Raw genomic sequence first — 23801 nt, 5'->3', positions numbered from 1 at the left:
TTTCACTTCCTTCAAATTAAAGGTCACTATATAGTAAAAACAAATATTTAACGATGAAATTGTCTGGCTTTAATGATAATTAGAATTATTTTATGATTTATATATGATTTATATAATTATTATATGATCTATATTATTATTAATCCATTACACACAAGCAATTTTAGTTTAACAGTTAATATTAAGCATTTAGTATAAATGAATATTAATATATACAGATCATATGTAATATAAATAAGCTGTAGAATCAATAGATAACTCTTTAAAAATGACTACATGTGACCTTACATGTTTGAGTCTCTATTTCTATGTTATCAACTATATCAACTAACTTAAGTTTCACTTGCACTGATAGAGCAAGATAATTCCTTTTATTTGTCCTCTTTCATGGACAAATATTTTCTTTAGTGTAAATGCGTTTAAATTCTTCATTTTCTTCAATCTCTTAACCTTCAGCAAAAGAGTTTTGAATCGCGCTGGCTCTCTCACGAGAAGTGAATCAGAATTTCTTTCTGTTGCAAGGCATGTGATTGGCTGTTTGCCACTGATGTCACTCATTCATGTGCACACGCTCCACAAATTCAGCATCAAAGCCTGAGTTGACAAAGAAAGTTGATGATCAGCATCATGGTACCAACAAAGCCAGATTGGAGTGGTTTGGTTTTGTCAACTTGAAACTAATCCTATAACCCTGAGTTTGTTCAACTACCATCATGGTACAGGCCCCCGGTTTCACAGACAGGGTTTAGATTAACCCAGGATTAGGCCTCAGTCAAATTAGGACATTTAAGTAGCTTTTATAAACATGCCTTAGAAAAAACATTACTTGTGTGCATCTTGAGTCAAAACAATGGCACTGACATATTTTAAGATATGTCAGAGCAAGTTGCTTTCAGTTAAAACAGCTCAAACACGCATTTTAGTCTGGGACTAGGCTTAAGCCTTGTCTGTGAAACTGGGGGCATATACTTAGTCATACTCAGCCCTCAAAAACTGTCCAAAAGAGAAGTCAGAACTTTTCCTCTTTACTCAGCATTTACATTTGATGCATGCATTTAGCTTTATCTAGAGTGGAATGTTCAATCTACTGTACGTTTAAAGTGCATGAAAAAAGTTAGCAGCAAGCGGTCATTTAAAAGGTAATTTTTATCAAAAGTAACTTTATTGGATTCACATTATTGGTTCAGACCCCCTCAATCTGGGTGTTAAAAGATTAGCCTACTTCACTCACATATGTATAATTTACTTACCCTCATACAGAAGGCCTTGCATTATCATTCTTTTGTGTGTGTGATCATGATGTAATTTTTTTTGGTGACCTCAAAATAACATTAGTTTCTGTGTGAAAAGCCTGCCTGTTGCTCAACATTTATCTGATCAAAGTAAAAACTAATTTTCTCATTCATTATTTAGCAGTACATACTACATACAAAAGAAAACTTTTATGTTTAGACTTTTATGTTGTTTTCTCATTAAGTTGTTTTCTTCTGTACCCTCATGTTATTTATACCCTGTATTTTTGTCTTGTTTGGTTGAACACAAAATGAGATGTTAGGCAGAATTTTCAAACTGCTCTTTTCAAATGCTGTGAAAGTGCATGATGATTGTCAAGCTTGAATAAAAAAAGCATGATAACAGTAGTCCATACAGCTTGTGTTATATTCCAAGTCTTCTGATGTCATATGATAGTCTTGTGTGAGGACAGACTTAAATTCAGTCATTATTCACTGATGATCTTCCTTTCAACCAAAGCTCTCAAATATTATTCAGGCCTGTATTGAATTAAACAATGGCACGTTTGGTTCTCTTTTGTCTGTTTCTCAAACAAAGCTACTGTATCATGTGGCTTCAGAAGACGTATGGACTATTTTTATTTATTTATTTATTTGTTGTTGATGAGACTGAGTAAATATGACAATTTTTATTTTTAGATTAACAGTTCTTGCTCGAGTGTCTTGCTTAAAGGCACAGTTATCTTAGACTTAGATTAGTCTTTGCATGGATCAGTCATATCCCTGAGCTTTAACCACTACACCACAACACATAAATTCATAATTAAAAATTAATTAGCAGACATACCTGGTAGACAGATGATGCCTAGCTGGAGAAGGCTCTTGATTGTGGGGTCCTGGGAAAGGAGAGTTTCCTGAACTCTATTCGCAGACTGATCAGTGTGTGATTTCTGGAGCTCTACTCCATTAACAACTGGTGTTCCAGCTTGTTCAGATGAGGAGACTTCTTAGAAAGAGGAGAACATTACTTCTATTTTGAACATTGGTAAGATGGTGATAAAAAACCTAATTCAACTTTTTGGACCTTTTCTGAACTTACTGCATGAGTAAAAATCTAATGTGTGTCACAGCTAGATGGAGCTGTTGACCTCCCCTTTAGAAAATCTTTAGGAAAATGATTTGTAAACTAAAGCCATGGTCCTCCTCTTCCCATTTACAAAGACATCTAACAGCTTCATCTAACAGGGGGGGGATGTAGTTATTTCTGTTCCCTGCTCTGGCTCTTGGTCCTCATGAATGCTTTCATTCTGTTCTGCTGAAGAAAGAGATCAGATGAAGGACTGCAGAATTTCCCCTGTGGAACGCTGTGCAGTGTGCACGCTCCTGAACTTTGCCCAGTGTCACATTGCACTCTTTTAAGATGACCTTTCAGAAGGGTATATTTTCTCCTCAGCAGAGGACCAGGGTCAAGGTCATCTGTAAATCAGTCGATATGTGTCATGGCAGGCGGCAACTAGACATGGCCTCATAGTTGTAGTTGCTTTTGTGCAAATGACTGTTCATATCAGTCATGTTTGAACATGCTTTTCATTTAAAGATAAAGATCTAAGAAACAGCATGTTGGCTAGACATGTTGCTTCAGATGTTCTTTTAACAACAAAATGAGATGTGGGGTAAAAATCTGTATGCAATTAGTTGACACACAGCTAGGAACCACAAGAAGAATTTTTAGAATATTTCTTCATATTCATTTCTTTTAAATTCATGTAACAAATCACATGCACAAGTCCCATTCGCATGCAGTGGTCTAACTTAACTTACCCTTTCTTGCTTCTTGTCGTCTGTTTAATTTTGGGGACACCAAATTAGCTGTGTGTTTTATTCCCTGGATAGCAGGCAACATGGGGATGATCTCTGGATAGACATCACTGCGGCTTCTGTTGGTCGGCTTTTGTGATTGCAGGCACTCTCTGGTTGTTTCCGAGACTGAAGAGGATGAGCGGGATTTAGACCTGCTTTTACCTTTGATCACCTGTACAGGTGAACCTAGGCCTCTTCCACAATGTCTGTCATCACAGAGGACTTTGTAGTCCAAATGCCTGTTCTCATTTTGGAAAAGGATCTGACTGCACTGGGGCTGAAATAAAGCAGGTGTTTGTTCAGAGGCATGGGTTAGCTTGTTTTGTGAATGCTGAATCGGATTGAAACCATGCAAACCTAGATTAGGATCTTGTCTGTGACCACTGTGGTCAGGTAAAGCCCTGAGTCCCATTTTGGGTAAGTGTTGTGTTTTGGTGTGCTTCTGACTGCTAATCCGCATCTGAAATGAATCTTGCCTAACAGAGTTGTTCAGACAGTAATGTCTTTTGTCTGGTAATGCCTTAGTTCCTAGTACAGTCTGATGGAGATCCTGTTGCCCAGTGAGGAATGACTTGTGTTGTTGTCTTGCTGGGATCTGTTGGGTCATATGTTGGTCAACAGACTCTGCGTTCTCTCTTGAAATACAGTCATGAGGTACACTCTGACTTGGCTGGGTTGAGTTTTTTGGGCTTTGCTTTTGTTGGGCTGAGTTCTCAAAGGATTGCATCGGGTTTCTGTCTGCTTGGTTTGGTGTCTGGCCAAATTTACAACTCGAAGGTTTAAGTCTAAGGCCAACTCCATATCCCTCACAGCTTGGCTCAAGCCCCTCTACATCTCTCCTTGTTTCATCTAGAGAAGGCAGCATACTTGATCTCTCAAAATTCACTGGGTTTCGGAGAGCTGCCACATAAGATTGACGATACCTGCATTTGGATTCTGGATCATTTTGCATCATCTCAGATGGCTGTTTGTTTTGCATGCAAGGATTGCAGTCCTCACCATACAGGTTAGCGTTGCTTTTTGGGGCAGGTTGAGCTGCCCTGACTAGCTTGAAGCCCAATGGTTTTGTAGCGATTGCTATTTTGTTGAGGACCAAAGTCTCTTTCTCCTTGTTAAACTCCAACAGATCCACATATTCTCCTTCCAGCTCTCGGTTGTGCCTGCTGTCCCAGGTATTAGGAGAGACCCAGCCAACAGGTTTTCCAGCAAAACTGCTGATTGGATGTCCTTGATCAACCTTCACCAGTCTGCTACCACCCTCCACCAGCTGAACAGAAACCGCCATCCCATCTTTTGCTGGAAGGATCCTAGTTTCCATCTCAAGCGGTAAGAAGTCTACAGGCACCTGTGACTGTGACTGTGACTCGTTCTCGGAAATCTCAGTTTCAAGATCTTTCACACGGAGAGTTGCAAATGAGCTTGTCTGTGTTTCAGGCCAGATGTTAGATTTGGGCCTGTCAAGGAATTCCGGGTTAGCAACTTCGGTCCAAGGTACCTTTACAACACCCTGGTCAGAGGAAAGCACACACTGACATAGAGGATTTCCCTGACGTCCCTCATTTATTTCCCTTAGCCAAGACTCAGTGAATATGCATGGATAGGATGTCTCCGGGATGGGCATCCCCTCAATTGCAGGACCCTCCAGCACCCTGGAACCTGCTTGCAGTACCAGATTCTCCTGCCCCAGAAGGTCTTCCTGCACAAGAAGACTTTTGAGGACAATTCGGGCTGACTGTTCTCCAAAAGGTTCCACCTGCAAGTAGAAATCTCCAGGTCGGAGCAGTAAAGGGTTGATGGGGGCGAGTTGGATCACCACACGATCTCTCAGGCACAATGGCCAACCCTCACATCGGAATAGGACATCAGAGTATGCAGCCTAGTGGGAGAGATAGAGAAAGAGCAAAGCTGGTTTGTTGACTTGCAGATAATTTTGGATTGACAGATTTTATGACCACCAGATTCTTAATGGCTTGGGTCTTGATGCCGTTTATTGGCTTGCACGCAAACATTCTTGAATCCCCTTCAGAAGAAGCTGCCTCGGAAGGCCTTTGTTCTTTCTGAAGATAAAACAAAACAATCTTGTGCTGAGTGGACAAGGATAAGTAGCATGTGGGATATGTGCCATAAAAGTCCACATGGAAGAAATGTCTGCACAAGAAACTGCTTTCATCTTGCCCCTTCTACTAACATGCTTTACCTTTTAAAGGCTTAGTTCACCCAAACATGAAAATACATAACTGACTCACTCTTATGTCATTCACACTGTCCTTTTCTATACACTCAAAGCATATGGTGAGCATGGCCTTCCAAGCTCCAAAAAGCACCGTAAAAGTAGTTCATACCACCCTACTGCATATTCCAACTCTTCTGAACCCTTATGTTAGCTTTGTGAGGAACAAACCTAAATTTATAGTTAAAATGTGGAAGATGCTTGTTTGATTGTGACTACCTGTTTGCCCAAACAATGAGTGTATGAAACACCATTTTTGCAATTCTGTAAAATTACCCAATTTACACTGAAGATATTATACATTGAAACTCTTTTTCTTTGCTTCAGCTCTCAAACCTCATTGTATGGCTTCAAAAGACTTGGAATATACTGCACAACCCTATGGACTACCATGTCCCACGGAAGTAAAAATAAATCATACAGGTTTGGGATGATGTGAGGCTGAGAAAATAATGACACATTTTTAATCTTTGGGTGAACCTTTCCTTAAATTATTAAATTAAAGCAAGTCACTAGGTAGGTAGGCTATTTGACATTTTTAGATGGTGCTGTCGAATTTTAAATTCACTGGGCTTATTTTTTTTGCTGTGATTAGTGGGTTGTACTCACACAGGCAGCTTGCTGCACACTCTCTAGGATATGTTTGGCTGGGATAAGGAAGTTCAGCAGGCACTGCAGTGCATCTCCATGGTAACGTTCCTCAATGGTGCGAAAGAGTTGGCTGAGAACAGTAGGAGCGGTAGCCTCAAACGGAGGGAAAAGAGACGACAGGGCGCTCTGAATGGACCAGTCCAAAGAGGAAGGGTTCTGAGGTGAAGAAAGAGAGAGATTTATTTGTGTGTTAGTTACTGTATTCCTTGTATGAAAAATATCCCAGGATACACATAACATGATATATGATACTGCAGTTATTGTACATAAGCCCTAAATGCTTTGTCTAAAAATGTAAAGTGAGGTTTTTGTGAAATGCCTGTGGCATAATTTCAACCCCTCCTAAATGTCACTTGTTACAGAGCCAGGCGAAGAGACAATAACGCTTGTGTCATGTCAAGGTTTCACTGTTTTGGCCTAGTCAAATCCACATCTTCCGTTCTGTTGTCCACCATATGAAGGCAGTGTGTCTCTTTCTCAATCCATTGTAAGTGGAGAAGACAGGCAATGCTATCATACATGAATGGAAGAAATCATAATGCTAAGTATGTCAGTTTCCCCTCCTATTGCAAGGGAGATTTGAGCAGACATGTAAAACGAGGTAGAACAAAGAAAACACATGGTCTGAACATTGCTGAGAGTGTTTATGCAAGTGTTTATGTACAGAGCATGTGTGCGTAATATAGAAACATCCATGTTCATGCACATCTGAAGAATTACAGCTGAGTGACTGCCTCATATTTGCTCTCCCAAATATTTATCATACATGTTTCTCAGTCAGTCCTTTGTAATGAGGATGATGGGTTCACCTTTCAAGTGTCTGACTTGGAATAATTTACAAAGCAGATGTGGGAAGAGCAGAGGGAATGCTGTGTGGAAATTGAGTGAAGTCTGGATGACCTTGGTTTAAACCTTAAACAGACTCAACCTGTTACAGAATGGATTACTATACTGCAGGTTTGAGGTTGAATCTCTTAAACTGCATGTGTAAAACAATTTTTATGCAGCTCAGTGCAATGATTGACCATGGGAAGAAATGCATGCTTTAGCCATGTTAAGATATTTGTGTGTTTAGTCTATTAATCTTTTGGCTCAACAGACTTACTGGCTTCCTGGTTAAGATGATTACAGGACCTGAGTGTGATCTCACACAGGAAGTTTATGTCTGCTTAGGAAAGAACAAACATAAACAAATGCCTTCCTTTTCATGAAAAAAAAAAAAAAAAAGTAATGTCTGAGTGATTATATAACAGCGTACCAGACCAGGGTTAGTATAGATCTAAATTAAGTTTATGCAATTTATTTTCAGTTTAGTTTAGTTTTCAATAGCTTCAGTCTCATTGTTAGATTCTGTTTTTCTTTTTTTTAGTTTAGTTTTCTTATGTCAGTTTTAGTTTTTATTTTAGTACTTTATCACTGTCTAAAACATTAATTTGTGACAATTTTTTATTTTATTTCAATTTGTTTTGGAATAGCGAAAATGCATTTCAGTTCAGTTTTCCAGTTTATGTTTTCAATTTATTTTTATTAACAATGATTATAATGTAAGGGCCTGACAGTAGTTACAGTAAGTGATGCTGGCTAAGACAGCATTATTATTATTATTATTATTATTCATACTTGGGGTTAGTGATTTGTCTTCAACTTGGGGTTAGTGAAAGCCTTCAACTTTTTGAAGTTTATCCTACACCATTTTTGCTACAGACAAGTCTGCAGTTGGTTGAATCAACGGAAAACCCCCAATTTGAGCTCTGCTGTGTTAGTCGTTGAATGATACAGACATCAGATGTCTGGTTTGTCATGTACTCATCTATGAAGTATGCATAGATTGATGTTTATCTGCACTAGACTTTCTTTCAGTGATTTGTGATAAAACATTTTGGCATATTGTTACTAATGTTTTTATTTTTTAATTTAACACTTATTATATTTCATGAGGTTATTATTCAATAATTCCATGAATTAGATATTTCAGACATCTTCACTTATCATGGTATTTCAGACATCTTCACTTTTCAGTAAAGGAATAGTTCTCTCAAAAATGAAAGTTCTGTCATCATTTATTCACCCTCAAGTTGTTCTAAACCTGCATGAAGTTCTTTCTTCTGTTGAAGATAAAAGGAAGATATTTTAAAGAATGTTGGTAACCAAACTGTTGCTGGTCCCCATTGACTTCCATAGTATAGGAAAAAATACTATGGAAGTAAAAGGGGACCAGAAATTGTTTGGTTACCAACATTCTTCAAAATGTCTTCTTTTGTGTTCAGCACAAGAAAGAAACTCATACAGGTTTGGAACAACTTGAGAGGTTGAGTAAATGTTGACAGAATTTTCATGTTTGGGTGAACTATCCCTTTAAAACCTTCATTCAATTTGAATTCATAGTGTTGCTAATATGACATATCTTCAATTAAAATATGGGCAACTAAATATGTAAATATTCATATGCCCATTTAGAAGATATAAAATAAATGTACCTGAATCACTTTTACTGGGATTCTGCTTTTTCTGTCATCGCTTATTCAAATATTCAACTAAATTGTCAAAACACAATTTTAAATAGAGTTGATTTAGCATTTACATTAATGACACTTTAATTTTTTTTAAATGTTATTAAGAGTGATATCAAAAGCCATTTAAACATTCATACCCCAGGTAGTGAGTCATCTTATCCCAGTAGTAAATAATTTTACATTTTGTGGTATGGCAACTAATTTAGCAAATGATTATTTCCCTTAATAACACATTGGCTGATGCATCTTGCCCCATCTTCCCCTGTATATCTTATGATCTCAAACAGAATTAGAACAGGACCTTCCACGATAAGTTTAATGATTAATAATTGTGAATGATTGTGGAAAGACACAATAGCCTTTTTGTTTAATCGTTAACCAAAGTAGTTTGTCTGGGCCATGCGAGTGTCTCGTTCAGGGTGGTCCGACCTGGGAGCATGTCGAACCTCTTTCCCAGCCTCTCCCTTTATTCTTCAGTAGAAATGTGCACATCTACGTGATCGAGATCACAGTCTTGCCATGGCTTTTGGCCCATTATTCTGTTTACCCCCATTACTTCTCCTGTTTCTCATCCACACCTTGGTGTTCAAAACACGTCCAAGTCATACTTCATTTAACAAATCCTCAGGATCCCAAATGAAGGGTATCTGGGGCCTGGCATTGTTCCTGTAGTCTGGTATTTGCATTCAGGAGACTGTCAAATGCATTTTTCAGTGTTTTTGTACATATAACCCTTAGACGAAGCCCTTGGCTGAACTTTGGCTCATTTGATATCTGGAGCTGCTAATAGGGTCAGTTTTTCATGCGTGTAGAAACACTTTGAAGCACTTTATATAAATAATGCTCTGTCTGTCTTCTCACCTGCAAGGAACCTACATTTTAGCTGTACAGTTTTGCTGTGACAACTCTCAATTAAATCTAAATATCTGTTGCAAAATCACCTTGTCAATTGGCAGTGCATAAGTCTATCTGTAATTAAACAACACAAGAGCTCAACAAGTAATTATTTGTCATGCACGTTGGGCTTGTTTACAACTGAGCGTGTGTCCCATTGACGCAGAATACAGCGGTGTTCTGCATTTTATACGGTTAATGGGGAAAGTATTCTTAAATGCATTATAAAAATTTTAATAATTGGTAATAAATTATTATTTACAGTATTTTGATGTGCCCATGATAACAATATCGTGCATATTCATTATCGTGATATATCGCATTACCGAATATCGGCACATGTCTAGTTACCGCACAATACAAATATTAAAGCCAAAAAAAAAATGTCTCAATGCAACTTTCATGAAGTAAAATCATTAAAAGGCTTCCTTCTGCTGGAAAATAGTTCCTGACCGTGAACAGCAACAGAAGTTACATTACGCCATTAGATGGCAGCAAAGACTGTCTTTATGAGCGAGTCACTCAGTCGCAAAGTTTTGCAAATATTGAAACTTGTGAACTCGGAACAAGACGCAAATGACAAATGCTTTGACTAGCGCTGTGAGTGTCAGAAGGGCACGGGAAAAAATGTTAAAAGGACAAGATCGCAGCGGACATTCAAACAGATTTTTTATTATGATCATAGGACTGACCTGAAGGAAAATGCTAAATTTGAATGCAGGTAATACACTCGGTCACTCAATATCTCTCTCACAATACTCTTGTACATAATGCAGTAGGCTAAGCTTCAATGAACAAAATCAATAGAGAACAAACATATGTTTACGTTGCTAAGAGTGGTTGCTAAGACAGACGCCGCAACATACACATTCAGTGGCGCAGCGATACTTATGTAATGCGGTCAGCTGTATGTTTTCGGGAATTTTACAACGGCTTCGGACGCGGCTCAACCAATCAGAATCAAGGGCCAGAACTATCCGTTTTATAAAAATGAAATAAACAGTGTTATATTTTTTCACAGTAGGTGTATTTAAAGAAATTTTATAAACAAATGTAAAAATAAAACACTAGACTTCACTGTATAAATTATATATACACTGGTTGTTATTAAAGCTACTGAAGTTATTCACTGAAGAGCAGTAAGTGATTTTCTGTTTTTCTTTTGTTGTTTGATAAACATTAATGACAAGCGGAAGCAGGTTTATTAGGCTGCTGTCACTTTAAGACCACATGCACGGATCTAACGTTTTTCTGTTTACTTTCACTTAATCATAATTGACTGTGTTTATGTAAACCTTGTGTGTATTTGACAGTATAAGCGCAATGACACGCAAAAGATAACATAGATCAGTACTCACATGCTGTTTGACAGGCTTTTAGTACACACTTCGGGTGTACGCTCTCAGAAAAGCATGTCAGAACAGTGTGCAAATAAAATGTTTAACCAGCAAGGCTTTAAAACGCATGCAAGTAATAAACTTTTGTGATTGTGAATAACTGCAATGTCATGTGAGTGTAAATACCTGTGCTTTAACGTGATATGTGTTGTGTCGTTCAGCATGTTGGGACGGAGGCGCCAGAACTGCCACTGATAGAATGCACTGTAGCACAATACTACGATATTTATTCAAAAGCAGATCATGGAGACATTTTAATCAACCACAATCAAAAATCGTGGTATCGCACACCCCTAATTTAGGATACAAAAATGCATGCTGTGAAATTTGATTAGCAAGCCTATTTTGGCAATTTTATTCAGAAAATGTTTAAAAATGTCCTTTCCATCACAGAATGCTATAAAAACTACTTTAAGAGTGGTACTTCTTAAGCACAAGTGCTATGTGCAAAATGTTTGTTTATGTAGTCATGTGCAGGCCGTAGGAGGTTTGTAACTTTCGTACAAGTATGTGTCAAGGTTTCAGGCATACGTGGGGTGGTGAACTTGTGCGCACAAAGTGCAGAGAACATTTTTGACTGTAATTAGCCATTAATCATGTTGATCAACTTAGAGGCAGTATCATGGTAACATTTTATTGTCCACTGTAATTTCAGGTTTAGGACATGGACTTTGGTGGAATCCCCAAACTGCAAATGTACAGACTGAGTTTACCCTTTTTAAATAGACGTGATTCTTCAAAATAGCAAGAAAAGGTTGCTAAATTTGCAAATTAAGTTTTACAGTGTTTCATTTAAAGTACATTGAATGAAACACTGCGATATATAATATAGTCTATTTCCTCCATATACACCCACATATAGCAAGCACTCCCACCCATGCCTGGATGCATGTTGACATGGCACAAAAATTCATTTAATGCTCTCACGACAGCTGCATACATGCCTAACCTGGTGTTAAAATATACACAATGGTGAAATTTTGAAAAACAATATGATGTCAGAATTCTCCTGTGATGCATGTATGTTCACTTTTGGACATTATTAGTTGAAAAATGTGTTTTAAGAGGAGTTTAAGTCCACAGGACCAAAAGTGTCCATAGTTAAAGAAATACTCATATGAAGAAAAATTGCAATAGCAGAATAGTACCAGTAATGTGCCATACATTGTTTGAAAACACATTCGTGCTTTGCTCAAAAAATAAGTCTTGACTTGTATATTTGGCAAGGGACAAAAGATGTACTCAGAGCCTCTAAAACCCTCTTTTCAAGCTCTGTAATCACTTTAGGGAATGTTAAAAGTACAAGTGGTAGAAGTTAGAAAGTCTATCTTCACTCTTGAGATGAACACTAATCTAACCTGAACAAGATTCTTCATCATCTGTAAGCTTTGAAAAGTCTCTCATTACAGCTGTCAAATTCCAGCAACTTGCAAGCCTGCTCCCAGCAGCTCTCCTTCTCTTCCTCCTCTCCTCCCTCTTCAGGACAGTGTTGTCTTTGTCTCTGTGCCACTGTGGTTTAACTCCTTACAAAGGGAGTTTGGCACAATGGAGCTTTCTCACTCTCACCAGATAAACACCTACAACATCTGACAAGCTACTCCTCCATTAACTCACTTGTTTGAATACAGCTTTCAAAATGAAGTTTCTTCATTGGTTCTTTGCAGCAACTTCATATTTTTTCTTTATAGAGTACTTATCTGATGTGTGTAATTTTCCTCTGAATGCGTTTTTAGAGATTAACATTAACATGATTTTAATGTTCTTTTTTGTGGAATTCAAAGTGGTTCTTCTATGGTATTTTGATTCTAATTTTGTTTTTTGTTTTTAAGACTTTGCTTTCACACTAGCACTTTTTATGTAATATATAATTTGTGTCTTTGCATGTTCTTGGTCACACTCATTATATAATGCATTTCTTTTTGGCTCAGAATAAATTGCTTTCATACATTTCTTGCATTCTTTGCATCTTTTGCAATCTATGCTCTGCAGACAAACAAAAGTATTGTTCTGTCAGTGTTTTTTTGGTGGTTCCAGATGGACAAATACTTAAAGGAACGCAGTGAGACAGAGTCTTCTCCTCTTGTGTCATTGTCTAACTACAGTAGTAGACAGCTTTCACTAGTAAAAGTACTTAGTAAAAAGAGACATTGAGGAATCTGTAATCAAAACAAGTTTAGAACACCCTAACACAGTGTCTGGATGCAAACGATAAGCCGGTCTACACTGGAAGCATCAAAATTGCATAGCAGTTCAATCAGAACAAATCCTTTTTTAAAATTAAATCCATTGGTTTAATTTAGAATTTACGTTGCATGCGTTGTTTTAGAATGAAATAATTCTGAAAGTTAGTATTGCTACATCTGTGTATACATGTATAAAACAAAATATTTAAATGTAAGAGACCAAATTTAAATATATTTGCATTTATGAATTTAGCAGATGCTTTTATCCAAAGCAACTTGCATTGCATTCAAGGTGCAGATTTTATCAGTTCTTGCTTTCCCTGGGAATCGAACCATTGATGCTGGCATTGCTCGCACCATGCTGTCCTGCATAATGTATTTCTTATTGGCTCAGAATAAATCGCCTTGAGTTCTTTGCATCTTTTGCAATCAATGCACTGCAGACCTACAGATATTACTAAATAAAATCATTTAATGGGATAAATACAAATGCATAAATATGCAGTGGACACAGTGTAGACAGCTTCACTGATTATAATGGTATTTAGTTTTGACGCCACACGACACACAGCTCGAATACATGAGTGTAGATTTTCTGTCGTGCTGTGTCTTTGCTTATTTTGTCTTCCCTGTCTTCTCTTTTATATCAGTTTATCTTTAATAAATCTCCCACAGACACTCTAGCAGTACTTGTGCATTTATTTCCAGAACACATTAAACCTCTGACTTTCACAGGTCTTGCGAACACGTCTGTCTCTGCAAGCTGCCAACTTATTTTTACAGCTCGTGTATTTTATTGACTTTCTCCCCAGTATGCCCTGCTGATGAAGCAATGCTCTGTGGTTTCTCGCTGAGATCCAAGACTGCAAAACTGACTCCAAATGATCCCGGATATCATATTTCATTGGATTTTGATTGAGGGTCCTGGGACCTGTTTCCAAAATAAATATTAGCCATTCAAAACACACAAAAGAGAATGAACATACCACGGCTCTAGACTTGCTCGGATCACTTATGGATCCCTGAACTTAAGAATAATTGGAGCATTGCGTCAGGTGGAAACGTGAAAGGAAGAATTGACACAGTTTTGGCAGATATACCCTAAAAATCTGGATTTAAAATGACTGGTCTATAAATCTGACAATCCAGTCTATGTGCCGTTCAGAAAATCCCTTTCTTTCCGAGATGTTTTGTAGGGCACCGGGACACCATGTGACTGGGAACATCTGGATGATGAACAACATGCTAATAGAAAACAGACGCAAATCATCAGATTTCTCTTTGTGCGCTTGACAGGAAGTCAGGAGGTCAGAAGCTCAAGCTTTTTTTTTTTTTGGAAAAATGCTCAAAACATCTCAGTCCAGTTTGTTAATGATTGTAAAAAAAAAAAAAAAAAAAAAAAGTCCTTAAAATATATTTTATGACATATCAGACTCTGGGTGGTTACCCTCAGTAAAATACTATGCTAACTTTGCTGTGTTTACTATAGGAAAAAACCTTTTCCATTTCCTTTTTTCAGTTTTATTTCAGTTTCTGTCCTTAAGGCATCATACCAACAGTGTTTCAACAGCTGTAACTCACTGACTTATTTAGTATGCCAAAACAAATCCGGGGCTTTGTTCCAAAACTTAGTGAGCTCCCTACATAGGCAGTATTTTAGGATGCCATAGACACACTCTTTATGTGAAGGCATTTCCAAAATTCTTTTGCTAAATCCTAAGGCAGCATCACATCTGTATATACCAATCCCAGAATGCAACGCAGTTAACTCGACAAAGTAATACAAAATATTGATTTGAAAAATGTTTTAAGTTTCTTAATTTTGTTTTATTATTTAATACAAATTTATCATGATGATCAAAATTGTGTCTAATTAAATTAATTTGTAAAACTTTTAACTTTTATACATAAAATAAATGAATCAATCTTTTAATAACAATAAGTGTGCAACAAAACATTGCATTTTATTCTTTGTCAAATAAGGTAATATAATAATAATAATAATAATAATATTAATAATATAAGAAATTAAAATTAACATTATTATTTATTTATTTTTTGAAAAGTACATTTTACTATGCAAAGTTAAACCAAACTATTTTTTTGGTATTTAACTTGTGTTTAGTAGATGAAACTTCACTGCTTATTCACATGCAGAACATGCAGGCTTTATAGTGACATGTACCTGATAATATACATGTATAGGCTAAATATTGAAAAAAAAAAAAAAAAAAAAAAAACTATGTTGATTTATTGCCCAGCCATAGTCAAAACCCTATTAACTCTTTTCCTGCCATTGACAAGATTTTCTGCTATTTGACACAATGCTTCCCCACCATTGACACGTTTTTCCGGCAATCCGGAAAAACAGAGAAATCCAGTATTCTCTGTTAAACGGTAGGGGGCGCTGTTACGGATCTTCTGAAATAGTTCAGCATCTCCGGATCCAAAAACAAGCAAAGAAGATGATCTATGTAAACCAGAGCTGTGTTCGAAATCACCCCCTATACCCTCATTCACTATTCCCTACAATAGTCCACTAATATAGTCCAGTTGAAGGAGTAAATTAAAACGAGTGAGTGAATTCGGACACTGAGTGCGCCAGAAGAACTACCGCTTTTGCATAGTTTGTGCTTGCTATTTAATAATCATTTGAAACTTAGCAAACTGGCAGCTCCAGTAGTAATGAAAATACTTATCTTGAACTCTGTTATGGAAACTAGATAACGTCCACTGTGGTTTCGGGCACCACTACAAATGGCTGTCCCCTCAAACAGTGCCCTATTTAAAGGATTAGTTCACTTCAGAATTAAAATTTCCTGATAATTTACTCACCCCCAAGATGTTCATGTCTTTCTTTCTTCAGTCAAAAATAAATTTTTGAGGAAAACATTCCAGGATTTTTCTCCATATAGTGGACTTCACTGGGGTACAACGGGTTGAAGGTCCAAATTGCAGTTTCAGAGCAGCTTCAAAGCGCTCTACACGATCCCAGCCGAGGAATAAGGGTCTTGTCTAGCGAAACAATTGTTCTTTTTCTAAAAAAAATAAAAATTGATATACTTTTAACCACAGATGCTCGTCTTGCACTGCTCTGCGATCCACCACGCATCCCTTATTTCCCTAGAAGAGCTTGCACGGGTCTGAGCTTGTCTCTTTTTAAAGATGACATTCAACCTGTGTGTTTCTGGATACGGTCGTTTTCTGTCTCGCATGCCTGGGCATAAGCGTGCTGAGACAGTATTCGTGGGTGGTTTATGTTTTCGCATGAGAACATAACCACGTCGGCATGCCGGTCGACTCTTCTTTTCTCCGGAAAGCTTGAGTCCCCTCTGCTATTGGCCAGCCAACGCATGTATGAAAAAGCACAGCCTGCTCAACACTCTGGGAGACCGAGGAGATCAGTGAGAACTTATCCGCCGGGCAAAACTCGGACAGGCTTCTCACTTCTCTGCGTGTCGTGTGCCCCTGCCTATTTTCCATTGTAGCACCCTCCCTGGTGGCCATTAGGAGAGGTCTACTTCGATGAAATAGCTTGGGTGACCTGAGGAGTATGGAGGGCATCACCTTCAGGGAACCAACCCTATAGGGCCCCTCCCACTCTAGCGCATCGCAAGCTGTGCAGCTTCAGGATGGATTGCTGGTCCTTCTCATGGGGAAAACTAGCGTTTCATTCAGGGCTCCAGCTGAGGATCAGATGTCGATCGCTGCATCGGAGAGAGGGCTGTTATGCTCTGGAAATGAGGATGACGCTGAGGTTCCCACTGTTTTGGTGTGGGCTTTTGCTGACTCAGATTCAGAGTTGACAGCCATGCTTCCTGGGTCATTCCCAGATGTGCATGGAAAACTTGGCAGTATGGAGCAATATTGGTGCCAAAATATGGAACGCCAATGGGGCCAAAATCTGCATAAAAGTTTTCCCCTCTCTCACTACCCTCGCTGGTCGGGTGGCTGTGGGGTGACAGTTCACTTTCACCTGCATCTGAGGCCAAGGCACTCTTAAATGCACAAGGGTAGTTCTGAGCCGGGTTTGAGCTGTGCATGTTGACTAACTGTGATCAAAGTCACAGCGCAGGCCCTCGGCCAGACAATGTCCACCTTGGTGTTCCAGAAGATATGAAGACAGGGTTCTACAGCCCTTACTTCATTGTACCCAAGAAAGGCGGTGGGTTACGGTCGATCTTGGACCTGCGAGTTTTGAACCAAGCCTTACACAAGCTACTGTTCAAAATGTTGATGCAGAAACACATCTTCGAGTGCATCCGTCCCCAGGATATGCGAACACAGGGACCTGGTGCTCAGTCACCTCAGCCAGTTGGGTCTTCAGGTCAACTGGGAAAAGAGCAAACTCTTGCCAGTGCAGAGGATCTCTTTTCTAGTTATAGAGCTGGATTTGGTCGAACGGACAGCATGCCTCACAGAGGAACGTGCCTGGTCTGTGCTGAACTGCTTGAACACATTCAAAGGCAGGACGGCGGTCCCACTGAAATTCTTTCAGAGGCTCCTGGGGCATATGGCAGCAGCAATAACACCACTCGTTTCGCTTAATATGAGACAGCTTCAGCACTGGCTTCACGTCTGTGACACCCGTGCCCAGACCTTTGGAAACTCCATGTCTGGCCCCTGGATGGGACGCGGAGGTTCTAGGTGACTTACCCCAAGAGGTACTTAACACCATCACTTCAGCACGCGCACCATCTACGAGACAAGTTTATGCTCTGAAGTGGAACCTATTCGTCGAATGATGTTCTTCTCACCGAGAAGACCCCTGAAAGTGTTTGTTCAGTGCTTTCCTTCCTGCAGCATGGGTTGGAGCGAAGGCTGTCTCCCTCCACCCTTAAAGTCTATGCTGCTGCAATTTCTGCTTATCACGACCCCATAGGAGGCAAGTCGGTTGGGAAGCACGACCTGGTCGTCAGGTTCCTTAGAGGGGCGAGACGGTTAAATCCTCCTCGAACCCCCTCCATACCGATTTGGGACCACACTCTGGTGCTCAGAGCATTTCAGATTGTCCCATTTGAGCTTTTGCAGTCAGTTGATCTAAAGATTCTAACCAAGAAGACTTTGCTTCTGGTTGCATTGGCCTGTATCAAGAGGGTAGGGGACCTGCAGGCTTTTTCAGTCGATGAATCGTGCCTAGAGTTCGGGCCAGGGCGCCTCCCACATGGTACTGAAACCCCGGCCTGTCTATGTGCCCAAGGTTCCTACCACTCCTTTCAAAGACCAGGTAGTAAACCTGTAACAGAGGAGGAGGAGGCAGACCCAGCCCTAGCTTTGCTCTGTCCCGTCCGTGCATTACAAATGTATGTGGAACGGACGCAAAGCCTTAGGACCTCAGACCAGCCCTTTGCCTGTTACGGAGGCCAGCAGAAGTAAAAGGCTGTGTCAAAGCAGAGGATGGCCCACAAGATAGTGAATGCCATCGCCTTGGCTTTCCAAGCACAAGGCGTGCCCTGCCCACTCAGGCTGCGAACTCACTCTGCTAGAAGTGTTGCATCCTCCTGGGCGCTGACACGTGGCGTCTCGCTGACAGACACTGTAGAGCTGTGGGCTGGGCGACACCTAACACGTTTGCTAGATTCTATAGCCTTCGTGTCGAGCCGGTCTCCTCCTGTGTTCTCACCTCAACCGGTCAGAGACACGGAGAGGCCCCAGCTTAGTGTTGGCTTGCTGTGCTAATACATGCGCTTTATTCTCCAGAGAGTCCCTACGAGGCAGACCCTGTTGAGTCCTCCGATCACCCTTCGGCAGCCGGGTGTGGCAGAGCGTCTGGCGCCAGGCCTACGTCTGATGTATCCTTGAGAACCAGTTCTAGGCTGGGTGCCCATATGTGCGACCTTGAGGGGATTCCATATGTCCATGGTAAGCTCCTGAACGGAAGCTCCATGTCTTTCCCTTGGCAGTGTCCACTTTGCCGTCTCTGTCATGTGTTGTATCCTCCCAATCCAGGTGAAGCCACTCCGTATGAAGTACAGCCCTACTGGGTTAGTCCATACGTGTTACTCCACTAGACTTCCTGCAGGATGTGGCCTCCGCAGCGTGTCTTTCCTTCGAAAGGGTACGCTTTCCCAGTGTTATCCAAGTTCACTGAGTGGGCAATGTTCTTTCCTCTGCGTAAGCTCTGTCCCATTTACAAGTGGGCCCAGCTGTCTTACGCAGAGCACTTGAAGGCGGCAGCACCTTTGGTAGGGATCCCAATTCATTGTTTATCCGACGTGACGTCGAGAGTGACCAACTGAAAGGGAATGTCTCGATTACGTATGTAACCTTCATCCCCTGAAGGAGGGAACGGAGACGTCACGGGTCGCCAACTTCGACTTGGCTCCTCAGCGAAAACCTGATATGTGCTTGCACCTGCTGCTCATTTATACCCGCGCTGCGAGGCAGAGCAGCTGAATGCAATAATCGCATGCCAATGTGCATTGGCTCGTTTTAGTTACACTCGAAGTAGATTGGTCTCTCTAGCGAGATCCCAATTCGTTGGTCATCCGACGTGACATCTCCGTTCACTCCTTCAGGGAACGAGGGTTACATGCGTAATCGAGACGATTTCTCTAGATTTAAACATTGTTGGAAACATTTGGGATAATGTAAGTACACAAGTCAACAAAATATATCTATTTATAACCTTTGTTTTTTTGGATATTTTAATGCAAAAATCTTACATATTGTACCTTTTAAGTTTTTTAATTGAAATCAATGCAAAGTTTTTAAAGTGTAGAAAGTAGACGGCAAAGCATTTCACAAGTTTTGGAACAGACTTAATGTCGCAGACAACACTGGAATCTATGTTTAACACTAATCCCATGACAGGCATGTGTGTGTTTTGCGTTGTCAAGGTGTCTGAGAGGTGCTAACGGGCCCGAGTACAGCATGACTGTTGTTTATGTGTATGAATGTGAGAGTTTGGACTAATGGTGTTTTGCAGTGAGCGCAGCTGTCAAACGGTCAGTTTAACCACTGCACAAGAAAACAAGCGTGTAGGTGAGCAGCCTTCTCAATGCTCAAAACATCTCTCACAGGAAGTCCCAGCACTTCTGTATGTATACGTCTAATGTTACATGAACACATCTATGTTTGTATTTATTTTAACCCATGTTTTACTGTAACGTTTAAAAATGCACTGTTGCTATAGCTATCTGTTGTGCGCATTGTATACAGAAGGGTGATTAGGTGAAAATTTACAGGAGGGAATTTTATTTATCACACTCGCCGTTTACTTTGACATAAAATTATGGCAAATGTAGCAGTATGGGGTGAGTTTTCCCCTTTATTTGTTTATCCCTTATCGTAAATGAGTAATTGGGATAATAAGGGCCTGTGTATTTAAATACGTGAGCAGGAAGCATTAGGTGTTGTCATGCTTGCCCCTCTTCCGGTCTCCAGTGTCACTGTAGCTAAGGTAGGTGGATGACGTTATGAGCAGCATCCCTCGATTTAGTGTTTATAGTATTGGTTTGTTCTTTTCTTTGAAATTGTCGCTGTAGCCGTTCCTGTCAAGTCTCCTGGGAGCTGCGTCGAGTGCTCGATGAAAGCTTGTAGGTAGGGAGGCTATCGCAATGCTATGTTTTTGGTTTGATCTTGTTTTGTTTGAGCAGTATCCCTCGATTTAGTGTTTATAGTATTGGTTTGTTCTTTTCTTTGAAGTTGTCGCTGTAGCCGTTCCTGTCAAGTCTCTTGGGAGTTGTGTCGAGTGCTCAATGAAATCTTGTAGGTAGGAAGGTTATCACAATGCTATGTTTTTGGTTTGATCTTGTTTTGTTTAGTTGAATTATCGTTTTCTATGTGTTTTTAGTGGAACATTTGTGAAGGCCTTCTAACATCCTGATGTTTGTTGATCCGTGGATTTGAGTATGGATGATTTAGTTATTGTTTAATATTAATTGGATGAGTTTCTTTTTCATTGGTAGGCTAGTCACCTGGGTGGAGCACACAGATGTGAGTTTGGAGCACCAGGTTTTGAGCATCTCTTCCTATTGTTTGCTTTGCACACGTGTGGTTGAGAGCATGCTTTCTTTCAGCTAGTTTGCCAACCCTAAGGTAAGCCTTGTAACTTTTTTTTGGTAATTAACTTTTTGGTGATATACATATCTTTTGGTGGGGAAGGTTCAACTTTTCTGTAGTTTTCAACGTTGATTGTGACTTGATTGGCCTTCGCATATAGATGTATGGAGAATTGTTCTTTTAATCTTGTGAGTTTTAATATTATTGTTATACTAAATTTGCTAGTGTGTATATGATGACTATGATGATTCTGGGTTGATTTATTTTTCTTTTTTTTGTTAATAAAAGTTTTTCTTTTGTTAAATTGGACAACATGTCTCTGTCCTTTCATTGTACCACCAAACCTGTGTCCCTTTTTATTGTATTTCCTTGGGTGCAAATCCCAGGGTGGCGTAGTCATTATCATCTGAATCTAACCAGAAAATACTGCTCTGGTCACACAAACAAAAATTAGGGAGACATTTACTGATGTTTCTATGAAATAAATGGTTAGTGACTTTATCTACACACACTTTTTCACCAGTCATGGTTCCGGAAGTATTTTCCCCCTATTAATTTATTCCAAAAACTTTCTTTAATGAAAAATTCTAAGCTTTCAACCAAACCAACCCACACTTACATTAATCAAAGCATTACAGTATTTGTTTTGAAGCCTGAAAATATACTGTATATAAATGTCAACAAAAAAAGACAAAGGTACAAGACTGTGTACTTGGTTTTCTTTGGTAATTAACACAATTTTTTTTACAATTTCACAACTCACACTTCATCTACACAACCGTTCAAAAGTTTGGGGAGCATTCAAAGTGTTGTCAGTCATGAAACAGTTTTTATGTTATAAATGGAGCTGAAAGCCTGTAATAATGGTTGCTTTTGGCAGAGTAATGACCACAAATAGCAGAAAATCACTACATGACGGAACATTGTGAGCTGACAGATGAATATAACTGATATCATCTAAAGCAGTGCAGAGTGGTTTCTGCTTAGCAGGTTCATATTCTAGTAGGCATGAACTCCAAAGGTATGTGTGAATCCACAAACTTTGCCTTAAAACACACCTCGCTCTGGTCTCCTGTATCTGTCACTGTGTAAATTATTGGAGAATCAGAGATTAAACACACATGCCTTACTCAAATAAAACACAACATAAAGCTTATGGAGGCTGTTCAACTCTCAGCCAAACACCATCAGTCATTTAGAGAGGCATAACAAACCAAACGCTATAGAGACAGCTGAATACGTGCTGGAAACTGGGTCATGTAGATCTGTCAGAGATCAAGCTGAGGATCTCACACAGTGTAGTGCAAAAACTGAGGCCAATCTGGTGCGTGTTTCACTTAAACCTGGAAATAACAACTGAAAGATGAATTCGATTAATAAATAAATTCGAATTCTTGGATATTGTGACACCAAGGCTAGAATCAAATGAATAAGAAAACGAAAGCTAGAAAACTAAAGCATGCAGGTCAAGTTCTTTCGCTTAACTTTTATAGTCCAGGATATATTTTTTTTAACACTAATTGTTGAAACAGCATGTTCATTTCATCATCAGTAATTTTAGTTGACAAACTTCAAGAAATTGTTGAAAACTACTCAGCTTACCAAGAATAAGTTCAAGGAACAGTTTGCTAACGTTCCCATTAAGTATGAAAACGTTATTTCTGAATGTTCAAAACGTCCAGTTTTTTAAATGTTTTTTCTTGGTTATGCGAACATTCCATTTTATCATTTTGCAAACATTACGGGAACGTTACATTTGAACGTTCTCTGAACATTCTAAAACAAGTAGTAACATTTAAAAAAAATGCTAAACAAACATCCAACTAAAATGTTTTAGGAAAAATGATGTATAAATGTTTTTGTGGTAATTATTAAAGACCGAACGAACATTCTATTAATGTTACTGGAAGAACATACATTTGTTCATAACTTTTTGTTCATAACCTTGCCTGAACTTTAGCTAAAGTTCTGAGAATGTTCCCTGTTATTTCGGTAAAGAAGCTTTTGCAACAAAATAATTTTCTTAGTGTGAAAAGTTAATTTTGTTAACTTATAGCCATGCTAAATACTGTAAATGTTAATGCCCCTAAATGTCACCCACAATACCAGTCAGCTATTACTAGTTCAGTACTCCGGTTATCAGCAGTTCAGTAGGTCAGTGGCACAACAACACAGACAGTGTGTATAAAAACTGAAATGAAAGAGTCTTATTTACCATCTTGACGACAGAATCTCGGCTACTGAGTTGTCATCCTAAAATCTGTCTCCCCAACAAAGAAAAATTCCCAGTTTAGTTCTGGAGATGTAATGGCAGCATTCCCATGAAGTCTTACATCCAGAGGTGCTTCCATGGTGTCCGGTTTGGAAAGGGGGGTAGATTTGGACTACAGTGGATTACAGCCATTGTTTAGTAAGTTATTGCAAGTTTGTACAAGAGTACGGTGTCTGCTGAGAAATGCAAAGTGTCAAACGGTCTGTCGTCGGCTCACTGCCCTGTTTTGTCTTGACCGTAAAGTGTTTGAGAGAGAGAGAGGGAGAGAGAGAGAGAGAGAGCACAAGTAAAGGGTCGGAGAAGAGGAGGAGGTCTTTCTTTCAGAGGAAATCCCCCTGAAGGCTTTTCATACTTTTCTCAGTGGCAAATCAGGACCTCCCTTCACACACACACACACACACACACACACACACACACACACAGTCAAACAAAGAGACCACTAAAGCCTCCCTAAATTCTTTCATTTCCTTTGTACAGTTAAGTTTCTTCTCGTTTAAACACTTCAGAGAGAGAGGGAGAAGCAGAAATAGAGAAAGAGAGACTCTTGGAATGTGTAGTTATACAA

The 23801-nt window shown here is 39.4% G+C and overlaps 1 protein-coding gene across 3 annotated transcripts in view; it reads right to left on the bottom strand.

Moving 5' to 3' along the window:
* quo (quattro) overlaps positions 1-23513 on the bottom strand; it is a 49188-nt gene extending 25675 nt beyond the window's left edge. The window contains exons 1-4 of one of the 3 annotated variants that reach the window (XM_051897608.1): positions 23180-23513; positions 5932-6129; positions 3054-4968; positions 2080-2238 (exon numbers count right to left, since the gene is read on the bottom strand). In XM_051897608.1, coding sequence (XP_051753568.1) covers positions 2080-2238; positions 3054-4968; positions 5932-6129; positions 23180-23182 — 2275 coding nt within the window. In that variant the 5' untranslated portion in view covers positions 23183-23513. The remainder of the gene's footprint in view (positions 1-2079; positions 2239-3053; positions 4969-5931; positions 6130-23179) is intronic. The other 2 variants (XM_051897606.1, XM_051897607.1) reach the window with 2 other exon arrangements.
* Positions 23514-23801: the final 288 nt, after the last annotated feature.

The sequence above is a fragment of the Ctenopharyngodon idella genome, chromosome 6 (assembly GCF_019924925.1).
Source record: "Ctenopharyngodon idella isolate HZGC_01 chromosome 6, HZGC01, whole genome shotgun sequence".
Lineage (NCBI taxonomy): Eukaryota > Metazoa > Chordata > Actinopteri > Cypriniformes > Xenocyprididae > Ctenopharyngodon > Ctenopharyngodon idella.
The sequence above is the reverse complement of the archived record's forward strand: the minus strand, read 5'-3'. Positions and strand labels throughout refer to the sequence as shown.